The sequence below is a fragment of the Pangasianodon hypophthalmus genome, chromosome 15 (genome assembly GCF_027358585.1).
Source record: "Pangasianodon hypophthalmus isolate fPanHyp1 chromosome 15, fPanHyp1.pri, whole genome shotgun sequence".
Classification (NCBI taxonomy): domain Eukaryota; kingdom Metazoa; phylum Chordata; class Actinopteri; order Siluriformes; family Pangasiidae; genus Pangasianodon; species Pangasianodon hypophthalmus.
Genome location: NC_069724.1, coordinates 10,879,698 through 10,892,540, shown reverse-complemented (window position 1 = coordinate 10,892,540; position 12,843 = coordinate 10,879,698). Strand labels below are relative to the sequence as shown.

Here is a 12,843-nt window from a genome sequence, read left to right as displayed (position 1 = left end):
ACAATTAGCTTTTGCTATCTTAACAAGATAGGAAGAACACACCACATCTCTTGAGATAATTTTCTATGCACAGCTTTAAATTCATGAAGAATATTTCCTTGTCTCCATTAGAGGACAGAAAATGTGTGAATTGGCATGAAGGAATGTGTGGTACCTACCAGATCACTTTCATTATTGGGAATATGGAACACACACACGTACACACACACACACACACACACATACACACACACACACACACATGGCAATGAGACAGTGGGGGGCACAGCAAGGAGTCTGGACACAACACTATTCTCAAATAAAGCACAGTCATCTCTGTCTGTCTGTATGTATGTCTATCAGTGTGTCTGTCTCTCTATCTGTGTGTCTGTGTGTGCCTGTCTGTGAGTGTGTCTGTCTATGCATCTGTCTGTTTGTCTATCTGTCTTTCTGTCTGTCAGCTTGATGGTGATAAAGGACTGAAAATCAAATAACAGTACAGCAGTACAAATACAGCACCACTAAAGTCTAAACTGAAGGGTTTATGAGGCAGTACAAACATTAATGAAAATAACATGGCCACTACGTTAATATGAGATATTCGATGAAGCAAAACATCTAAACAGATACAAATATTTTATAATGAACAAGAGCTAGACTCGCTAGAAAATTCCAGTGACCTTTGCAGCATGTTTGGTATTTTCCACAGCTCCTTCTTCCTGATTGGATCGTCCTCCATCACTGCACCTCACCTCACTCTCACACTGAATCAACTGCAGGAAGGAGGAAGCTGTTAACTTTCAGCTCAGCTAAATTTGAACGGAAGAGAATCCGTGCTCTGCTCTGCCGCTCTGCTTCTTCCACCTTTCCTCCGTATATTACAGCCGACAGATAAAGCAGCCCGGCCAGTGCACATCTCACACAGGCAATTTCCTCTCCCACCTGCTTCCTCTGGATTCCCCATCGTCAGTGGAATGCCATTTCCTGCACATGCTTTTGCACAGGAGCCCAAAACCTGGACGTCTTAGCCTAGCCGAACTGGGTATTCTCTGTACATTCTGAGTACATGTGTTTCTCAGGGGTGAAACACAATTACACAAACTGGATCTGTATTCAGATTTAAAGACGCTCAGGAATCACTGGAAAAACCCTGAAGAAGGAATGGCAGGAATTGAAGGAATGGCATGGTGTGTGAATTCTGGCTCTAACAATTCCTCAACCTCAGCTACATCACTGTTGTTGACCTCAACTAGAGACTGACTGTTTTAAATCCCACACAGTATTCCAAATCCTGTTATTATTTTTGTTTGTACCTGTATGTGATACTTTCTAACAAATTTAGTTAGTTCTATTTCACAAAAATGAATACTAGTAGCCTAATGCACTAAGACTCTGCTCGGGAAGTTACTAAAGACCAGTGAAGGAATGAATGCTGTAACTGCATCACACAGCGCCGTACGTTCATGTCAACGTGGTCTTTGTTTGTCCCACAAGCATCATATCTGACTATTCACACTCACCCAAAGAAAGTAAAAACGTCCTGCTCATGAGACTGTTTGCTGCATCACAGTCATCCAATAAAACGCCCTATTATCTGTTCCTTTCAAATAATGCATTCACATTCAGTTACATACCTAGTCTTTACAATGAAGATCCAAAGCTGCACATCACATATCAGCCTGCTTTAATAAGCAGTTGACACACTACTGGTGGCCCTTATGAGACCATCACCAATGTGGACAAATATAGTGGTACACTATAGTGCCAAACGTACAGTATGTGGACACTCTTTTAGTCCACCCTTTACTGTTAATATAATCTCCATTAGTGAGCATTAGTGAGGTAAGGAACTGATGTTGGGTGAGGAGGCCTGGGTGCAGTCAGCTTTCATCCCAAAAGTGTTCAGTGGGGTTGAGTTCAGGGCTCTGTGCAGCCACTCAAGTTCCTCCACTCCAACCTTGGCAAGCCATGTCTTCATGGAGCTCGGTTTGTGCACAGGGGCATTGTCATGCTGGAACAGGTTTGGGCCTTTAGTTCCAGTGAAGGGAAATTGTAATGCTACAGCAAACAAAGACATTCTATACAATTGTGTGCTTTCAACCTTCTGGCAACAGTTTGGGGAAGAACCACATATGAGTGTGATGGTCAGGTGTTCACAAACTTTTGCCTATGTAGTGTATTTGAACATATACAGTTGAGGCCAAAAGTTTACATACACCTAGGCTAAAGACAATCAAATCTCAATTTTTCACAACTCTACATATTTAATATTACCACACATTTCCCGTGTTAAGTCAATTGGCTTATCTATTTAATTTCCATAGGAGTGGGTCAAATGTTTATATACATTTTGATAGCACTGCCTTTTAACTGCTTGAACTTGAACATTTGGGGTAGCCTTCCACAAGCTTCTCACAATACTTTGCTGGAATGTTTGCTCATTCCTCCTGACAGAAGTGGTGTAACTCAGTCAGGTTTGTGCTCAGACACACTTTGTCAGTTCAGTCCACAAATTTTCTATGGGATTGTCATGGGAGGTCAGGGCTTTGTGATGGCCACTCCACTTTCACTTTGTCGTCTTTAACTTTGGAGGTATGCTAACGGTCACTGTCCTGCTGGAAGATCCCATTGTGACCAGGATTTAACTTTCTGGCTGTTGTCTTGAGGTTTTGCTTTAGTATTTCTAGATAATCCTCCTTCCTCATGATGGCATCTATTTTCTGAAGTGCACCAGTCCATTTTCCAGCAAAACACTCCCACAACATGATGCTGCTTCACAGTTGGGATGGTGTTCTTCGAATTAAAGGCCTCACCCTTTTTCCTCCATACACAGCGCTGATCATTATGGCCAAACTGTTACATTTTTGTTTCATCTGACCAGAACCCATCTTCGAAAAAGGCTTAAGACTGGCTTTTTTTTGGGCTGGTCTTAGATTATGGGCTTCTTCCTGGCAACGTAGGATTCTCTTAATATTGGATTTATATATTTTGGTACCTAATGCCTCAAACTTCTTTACTAGTTCCTTTGATGTTGTCCTGGGGTTCAGTTCAATTTTTCAAACTAAAGCTCATTCATCCCTGGATGTTAATTTGTGCCCTCTTCCTGAATGATGCAGTGTCTGTGTGCTTCCAAGATTTTTAGATTTACATAAAGTTGTTTGTACAGATGGTCATGGTACCTTCAGTGGTTTGAAAATTGCTCCTAAGGAGGAACCAGACTTGTGGAGGTCAACAATTTTTTTCTGAAGTCTTGCCAGAGTTGCTTGAATTTTTCCATGCTATCAAATGCAAAAAGGTACTGTCTCTAAATACAGCCACAAGTGCGCCCCTATTAACTCCTGAGTAGGACAACTGGCCAATCAGAAGTTTCTTAAAGCATTACATCCATTTCTGGAATCCAGACTGTTTAAAGATACAGTCCACTTAATGTATGTAAGCTTTTGACTCGCTGGAATTCTGATACGCCACGCTGTTTACCTTTTAAGTCTCCACCCCTGTCTTTTTATCTCTTGTTTCACTTGATTATATTTGCTTAATTGTGCTGTCAGTTACCATGTGTCCACCATTTAACTTGGGAATCTGCCATAACCCGAAAAAACACAAGGAGAACAACATGAACTTATTATTACATATACAATCCCATAGGAAAATTGCATCTACATCAAAATCACATTTTGCACTCTTCTGTATATTACTTTGTCTCGAGTTCATGTCTCCGGTCCACTGACGCCATACGGTAAGTAATTAAACACTACACTACAATTAAACATTGTACAGCTAAACTCTGTCATGCAGCTGGAGAATGAAGGTATAGGAGCGTATCCTCAGTGACGTATGAGCACCTCGGGTGGCGTTTAGCCAGCGTGTCTCACTCTGAGGTAACACCCCACCTCATTACTCCAGCCATTAGCTGAGGAGGGAAAATCATTTCCACTTCCTTCATACTCAGAGCTGCCGGCCCCACTCACGAACTGCGTATTAAACATACATCACAAGGGAGAGGAACATTAACATGCACTGTGTGTGTAAAAGAAATGAGCTTTAATCTCTAACTGAACATGGCAAATAATATCTGCTCAGTGCTGCTTCTATGGCGGTCCCTTTCCATTGATGGATGGGGTAAAGCAGCGTTAAGACTTTGTGAAGCACAACAGATGGAATACATTCGGTAATTATACAACTATAAAGAGAGCTGAACCTGATAAAGTGGCATCTCGATGTATATAGCAAATGTTGCCAGGCTGATAACAAATAAAACGCAAAAAAATAAAATAAATATTAAAAAATGGTTCTTAAAGTATTTTTAAGAGTTACGTTTAAGGGTCTACTTGAAACATTTTCTGATAAAAAAAACACTCAGAAGGTTCCCCTAGAGGGACAACCAAAAATTCCTTAAGGGTTCTATTTGTGTATAAAGTTTTTCAAAGACCCATTTTTGTATTCTTAACAATACACTTAGATTAATTTATATTTTATTGGGTTTTTTGTTTTATGATTCTCATGACATATTTTAAAACTTTAAACCATTCTCATTAACTCCCTCAAAATCTTGACATACTACTCAGTTTTTCATGTTAAAGCATATTATTCAGACAGCAGAGAAATATGCTAAAATATTCATGCATATAAATAACTTGTCCGTAGAATGTAAAAAGAAAAAAAAATACAGCCATTTCATGCAAAACAGCAAAACAGTAAAAGAAGACAAGTCGCATTTTTGACCCATTTGTGATCAACAAATGCTGCTGAATATCAAAATGAGCATTTAAACATTGTTTTTTGTTCCAAAATGTGTGTCACAGTAGAACCCACAGCACTTTTGTCAGAAAAGTGGTCTCTTACATAATATGCTGCTTTCTTTACTTTTCTTTATACAAACATTTTTCTGTAACATTTCAGTTTGTGCTTGAAAACTAATGGTTGGAAATCTAAAATGTTTTTGTACATAACAAAGTCATAAAATAAAAATCTATAATAAAGTTTATACTAACAAAATAGGGTGCCTTAGACTTTTGCACAGTACTGTACATATAAAGAAAAAAAATGTTTATATCATATTCTACACACTTGTCATGACTGACTGAAAACCATTTTTAATGATATGTTTATTCATTTGGGAAAGATTTTTTCATGAGTTTATTATTTTATTGTAGCACACTGATTCATTTAATCAATAAATCAAATTACATTTTATAATTAATTTCTTACAGTTGCAGAATAACAAAGAATAAAGGTCAACATCAATCTCTAAAAATATAGGAACACAGTACACTAAGTCATTTTTTTTTATGTTTTAAAAAAATATGTATATATATATATATATATATATATATATATATATATATATATATATATATATATATATATTTGCTTGTATCTCTGTCTGTGTCCTTGAACCATTCTATTGTGTAATATATGCATGATAGTTGAGTTATAGCTGGGTTATAAGAGGGATGAGAGAAGATTAGATTATTGATAACATGTTTTACTCCATTTACTGATGTCCCAATTCACTTGAATTCACCCTTCTTTCTGATTATGAAATACGTGATTGATGCACATGCATGAATTACATTTATACAATCAAAATCCTGCTGCAAATAATCATGGAGCCTGTTACAGACGTCTGTTGGTTTCTGATGGTTTTGTAATGGTTTGTGATGGTTTACAATATAAAGGGGAATTATTATCAATGCCTGATTTTGTAACAGGATTCAAAAGTCCTACAGGATTTTCCTGATGGTGGTGAAATTCAGGCTTCGTGCAATGAAACAAGAAAGCACTCACATTCAACATGAATAGATATAGGGAACATAAAAAAGGATGATAACATTTACATACAATGAATAGTAATTAATCTGTATCTGTAACTAAATGGCATTTAGACATCATTGCATGCTGGGCTGATTATGAATGAAACAATACATTTTTCAAACTACAGCAAAAAAAAAAGCACTGCTGAATTGGCAGTTATACGTCCAGTCAGACATGGATCCTGTCTGGTCAGAGTTAATGCAACCTGAACAGAGACGTGTAATGCAAGTACTTAAGATTCAGCTCCAGGAGAGATCCAGACTCACCTCTGCTTAGGAAAGGTTGAAGAAACAAATACGGTGCATATTCCATGTGTATCTGTAACTGAACCTCAGTGAGTAGCTCTTGGAAACTATTCAAACCATTAGAATGGATGCCATCAGGCAAACTTCCATTAGGAATGGAATGATATTTGTATTATTTTTTATCAGGAAGGACAAAAAAGAGCAAAAACAAAAGAATAAATTATATAAATAAAAGCAACCCATAAGTCTAGATGGATCTAAATCAACACTGTAAGAGATAATGCACTCTCAGACTCTCAGAAATAAAGATATCAAACTGTACTTTCCAAGGGGGCATGATTTATACCTTTAGTATATATCTTTTACCTAGGAAAGTGCATATTAATTAATTAACTAATTATTTACTAATCTTCAGTAACCACTTTATCCTGGTCAGGAACATGGTGGATCTGGAACCAATCCTGGTAACACTGGGTGCAAGGCAGGAGAGGTCTAATTATGTATTCTGAATTATTTGTAAAGGTTTCCAGGTAAAATGTGCACACTACATGTACAAAAAATTACACTATAAAGTTTTAAAAAACAAAGGGTTGGATGAAACCTTGAAGATTCTATGCAGAACCTGGCAACAGAGTGGGTTTCCATCACCTCATTAGTAAGCAAAGAACCTTCAGCTGTCCTTTTTTTGTAATAGTGTGTAAAGATGTAGGTGCAGCTTGTGCAGCAGATGTGCAGCAGACTCACCTCTGCAAAGCAAAGGCAGGATGAGGGACGCGGTGCACATGCGCATCAACATCTTCTCCATCCTTCAGGGAGCGGGTCAGCAGGACTCTGGAACCTCTCACAACTCCTCGTGACACCTGAGTTTCCTCCTCCTCCTCCTCCTCCTTTTCTTCTTCCTCCTGTTCCTCTTCCTCACGCGCCGAGGTGCAGGGCGCGCATTGCTCTACCTCACCGGTGCTCGCTTTCCATATCAAACTGCACAGCTAGTGCCTGGACTATACATGAAGTCTCAAATGCTCCAGTGTTGTGATGAAAATGCAAAGAGATTATTAGTGATTAAAACGCACCGCTTTGTGTTTATTCAGTGTGAAGATGCCCAAAGCCGCAGGTGGTCCACATGCAAGTGCAGGTTCAGTACCACTCTCATGCAGGAAGCCTAAAGAGCCATGAGAGGAGCTGGAGGAAAGTTAAAAACTGACTGTCAGTCTGTAGGGATCGAGACAACTTCCAAAAGACGGCTGCGGGTGCGTCATGCGCGTGCTGACACCCGAAAAATCCCCGTAGCGCAAAAACGTCCTTTCAGGACAAACACAACCCCATGTCTGTGAGGCACATTTAATATCCTACATCTCTAGCACACGAGATCAATTTTCATTCAGCACATGTTGAGCAAATCGTGGCTACGCTGCTGCTGGTGTTCCGCCGTCCCGCGTCGTGCGTCAAACTTAACACGCGTGCCACAAACGCACAACCTGACCCGAATGCACCCGAGAAAAGTTCTCCCAAATCTGCTTTCCCTTTCCTGTGCAGTCCAGCCAGGGTTCATGCCGTGCTCTGTTCACTGAGTCCTGACAATGCTGTTCGACACGATTAGAAAAAAAAAAAAAACCCGGACCCGAATGAGCGCGCAAGACGACTTGGAGACGCGGAGTCCCGAATGGCAGAGTGCGCCCTACCTAGGCGCACTATATGTGCGAGGAAACGACTGGTTCTACACCCTACGCAGTGAACTACGGGTCCAATAAGAAGGTATTTGGGATTGAAGTGGAAAATCGGGGGCGTCGCGTCAAAGGGGGACCTCAGAGCGCATGAATAATAATAATAATAATAATAATAATAATAATAAGCTATATTTAAATACCAACTTATATGCAATTCAATTTTTTTTTTTAAAAAAAAAGGTCACTTTTTTCTTTATGAGATTCTATGGCTTTATGTCTCAAAATTAGTGCAGGAGTATATTACATATTATGTATATTCAATAAAATACCTTTTTTCCAATAATACTTGTGCTGAATAATTATTACCACAAACAGTTTGACTGGACATTTTAAAGCACTAAGACACAACGTCCCCCTCTAGTGGACACCTCTCAGATTTTCACTATTATTTCTTCCTTCTTGCCTTGCCTCTTACCTTCACAGCCAGCCCCTGTTCTCTGCGTATTAATGGCTTTTTTTATGAAGGGTGATTTATTTGGTGACATAAAATGAATTCATGAATTCACACTTCATGACTTAACACCTGACATAAAAAATGGTCTGTACAGCTATGGCTCTACAGCTTAGTCAGAAAAGCCTGGATTACACTCCGGACTAAAGAAGACGTTAGAGAACAATATAGGCTGTGCTTTATATTAAAAGATCACCTCCTGCTTTTCATTTTAAAGCATATAATATTATATAATATTGGAATCAGGAATTACTCTATGTAGCCAAAAGTATGCGGATCCTCAACCATGACACTCATATGTGGTTCTTCCCCAAACTGTTGCCACAAAGTTGGAAGCACACAATTGTACAGGATGTCTTTGTATGCTGTAGCATTAAGATTTCCTTTCATTGGCACTAAAGGACCCAAACCAATTCCAGCATGTCAAAGGCCCTGTGCACAAAGCGAGCTCCATGAAGACATGGTTTGCTAAGGCTGATGTGGAATAATTCGAGTGGCCTGCACAGAGACCTGACCTCAACCCCACTCAGCTGATGAACTGGAACGTTGACTGCACACAAGGCCTCCTCACCTGACCTCACTAATGCGCATATGCATGAATGAACACAAATCCCCACAGCCACACTCTGAAATCTACTGGAAAGCCTTCCCGGAAGAGTGGAGGCTATTATAGCAGCAAAGGGGTGATCATCTCCATGGTTTTGGAATGGGCACATATAGGTGTGATAGTCAGGTGTCCACATACTTTTGGCTATATTGTGTATATTTTTAATGCCAGATATTCTAGAAGTCTAATCGAAGCCTGGTCCATGTTTCTGGATTTACTGCTGCTTATGACCAAATATACTGTATACTGTAACTTTACCTACTATATACTGAAGTCATGATTAGTATATTTATTAATCATGACTTCAGTGTATAGTAGGTAAAGTTACAGTAGACTTGGTCATAAGCAGCAGAAAATTCAGAAACATGGACCAGGTTTCAGGATGGAGTGATTTTTGCTAACAAATAAAATATGCAGAGGTGCATTGAGATTCTTTAGGATTTTATTTTTCATTTGCAGAGTATCTTAATTGCTCCTTAGTATAAAATGATCTTACTGGCCTAAGTCCTCAACAATTTTTCAATTTTGATCACCCACTACAATACTAATTTAAATCACCATGAGCTGTGACTCATTAGGAATTGCACAGGAGAAATGTTATAAAGATGGTATAATAATTGTACACCTCTGACAATTCAGCATGAACCCATTGTGTAGAGCTGTGCACATAATTTGTGTTTTTATAACAATGATTTTTCCCCCCTCTCAATTAATTAAATGATTAAAGTATGCTAATTAGTTTTAATTGTATTAAATATCTGTGCTCAGTTTGCTTGCGCATAGTTGTAGCATGTTTGTGAGTCTAAAGTTGCATTTCAAAGATTAACACCAGGGAAAAGCAATTAATTCGATTTAAAGGATTTTATACATTAAACGGTATGTGAACAATAAAACATGACCACCCTGAAGTTGATTATTTTCCTATTACAGCTTGTCCCAAAGTGTTGTATTCCTCTTATACCACAATTTGCAATTTGCAGACATCTCCAAGTTTTTATTTATTAAGGAAAGACATGTCATTATTTTCATCTATTTATAGTTACGTTTAATGTTGTGGAACATCCACAAGACAAGTTAGTCCTCTTATGACTTACGTTAATAGCAGCTATAAAAAGTCATTTCCTCATCTCTCTTTTTCTTCTTTCTTGAAGGTAATGAGACAAAAAAATACAGTTTGTAATATGACTGAGAAAGTCTTCTGTCCTGAAGACTTATTTGGGGTGGAAAACCTAAAGTTACAGCTTTACCTCTGACTGTTACAAAGTGCTGACACTGGAGACTCCTTCCATAAATGTTAAATAAACATTAACATAAAAAATAAATGTAAATAAAAATAAAAGTTAAATCGCCTTACAGAAATATTCTCCATATCAACAATTCCACATCTTTTTCTTTGTTAAATAAGATGTTTTTTTATAATCCATTTATTAGTTTATCCATAATAATCCATATCTATATCTATATCCATATTTACCTATTTAATCCATGTATTAGTCTTAGCTTATGTGGATCATTCACCATATAAGTCCCTGTGAATGAGCTGTTACTATAGCAGTGATATCACTTTAGAACAAACACATCGAGAATGATTTGCAGTTGAACTACTGTCAGAGCTGCTGTTATAGAAAATTAATCAACACCTTCTGACCAATCAGAATCCAGAATTCAACAGCACTGTGATATTAAATCACATAAATACACGATAAAGAAACGTCTGTTTTATGCTGAACTAAAAATAATAAAAGTATAAACTGGCTGAATAGCTGTGATAAATAAATAAATAAATATGATGATCATGTGATCTGTTAAGATAAGATATAAGATAAATAGAAATAATAGAAACAAAATGGAGTGTATGTACATATGCTAGGGTTCTATCTATATATGTACATGTGCAATATCCTTGGTATTTATATACATGTTTAATATCTGTGGAATGACAATTAACTGTTGAGTGTGTGTGTGTGTGTGTGTGTGTGTTTGTGAGACTCAGTCAGTGGAGTAGGAGGTACTGGGTACTGTTGCATTGTGGAATCTGATGGCCGATGGCATGAAAGAGCCCCCCAGTCATCTTGTTATGCTGCTGTCCAAAAGAGTCCAGCAGTACGTTCTCTCCTCTCCTGCTTGTTACAGGTCTGTGCGTATTTCCATCAATTTGCATCAATAATTCATATAAAAGTGGCAAAAGGACTGATTAAAGGTGAACTCTGCTTAATCTAATTATAGTAAAGACCCTAAAGTGGACATTTGTAGAAAGAAGTGGCTCAGTGGCCTGATGTCTAATGTTCATCTGAAGCTCAGTTTAGTCGAGTGCTATTTCAGATTGCAGTGAGACACACGACTGAACCCCGACACAGCACTAAGCAACAATTACTGTCAGGTGACTGAGGAGAGAGGCTCAAGAACTGGCCAGAGGAACATAATCTCAAGTAGTCACTTAGCCGACATGTTTAACAAGGCTGTGTGGAGGGAGCAGGAAATGTACTTCTTTAGATGTTAGCAGGATTTGGCTGAGCAGAGTCGGCTGTAAAATTAACACGTCAGCTGACACACCAATTCGCACCACTGACCACATCTGTTTTGGCCGTGGAGACTTCTGAAGGGTCCTATATATTGACATCCTTATTGTACAAGTGCTCATTTTTACAGTGTACATGATTAAGATTTTTTTTTTTTTTTTATAAAACTCCCCAAGCTGATTATAATATAATGCTTAATTCTGATTGGTCAGAAGGGGTTGATTAATTAAGCCAAAGCAAATTGGTCAGATGAATTAAGCAATATCACATGAGCAAGAGTACTATTGTACTGAATATCAGCACGGCTGTGAGGCAGCAGGTAATCACAGCTGCTATTCAGTACAACAGCAGGATTGCGAGTGTGATACTGCTTTCACACAACAGTTCTATAACCAAGAAATTAATATCAAATAACTGACATTTCAGATACAATATGGCCAAATATTTTGTTTATTTTTTTTGCTCCAACAGTGAAAATAGTTCTCAAAGAAACCACAGCTGGATGGAGCATTGTGAGTTGCCATGGCAACTGACTGACAAGCCCGTAGTAAGCATAGTAACAGTTTTGGTGTAAAGAACTATCGCTAGAATTTGAATTTCACGTACCAAACACGGACAAGCATTTATACTAGATATCATCACTCTAGGAACGCCAATCAAATTAGTGGACTGGGACTAACTGCTGTATAATATTCTATAACAGCAGGTCTGACAGTAGTGCAGCTGCAAACATGCTCGTTCTAATACTTTACCATTTCTGTAGTAATAGCTCATTCACAGGGACTTGTACAGTGGACGCTGAAGAAAATCTAAACTTGATAATCAATGGATTTTATGAAGAATTGGTGTAACTGTTGAAAGGTGAAGTTTTCTCCAAGGAGATGTTTATTTAACATTTATGGAAGGAGTCTCCAGTGTCAGCACTTTGTAACTTTAAACTGGTAAAGCTGTAACTTTGCGTTTTACACCAGGGAAAGTCTTCAGGACAGAGGAGTTTACACTTTATGGTTTCTCAAGCTGCATTTTTTTTAGTTGATTGAAGTCTTATTAATTTCACAAGAGAGAAAAAAGAGAGCTTGCTGAGAGACTGTTTATAGCTGCTATTACATAAGTGATAACAGGAACTAACTTGTCTGACAGACATTTCACAACACGAAATGTAACTACAAATGGAAAAAACATATGATCTTCATTAATAAATAATTGTAATCTTTGGCAAGTTGCTGTGGTATAAGAGGAATAACGCACTTAGGGATGTGCTCTTATAGGAAAATAATCACGGTAGTAACACTAACTCTGCTTCATCACACCACCCTTCATTCATTATTTTACTTTAACAGCACCACGCATAGTGTTTATTACTTAAAAAAAGAAGCAGGCTAGATGAGGAGGCTAGATGAGACACTATAACTTTTTTACTTTTGTGTTTTTTAACTGTTTATGGTTGGTGAGTTAGTGAGCTTCCTAATAGAGAGATTAGCAAGTGAATTGGATTAACTTCCAA

At 38.1% G+C, this 12,843-nt stretch overlaps 1 protein-coding gene across 1 annotated transcript in view; it reads right to left on the bottom strand.

The window, feature by feature from the left end:
• Positions 1 to 7,714, bottom strand: part of si:dkey-112m2.1 (transmembrane protein 132D) — a 140,107-nt gene extending 132,393 nt beyond the window's left edge. The window contains exon 1 of the mRNA XM_026940837.3: positions 6,783 to 7,714. Within this exon, the coding sequence (XP_026796638.3) occupies positions 6,783 to 6,843 (61 nt within the window). The 5' untranslated portion in view covers positions 6,844 to 7,714. The remainder of the gene's footprint in view (positions 1 to 6,782) is intronic.
• Positions 7,715 to 12,843: the final 5,129 nt, after the last annotated feature.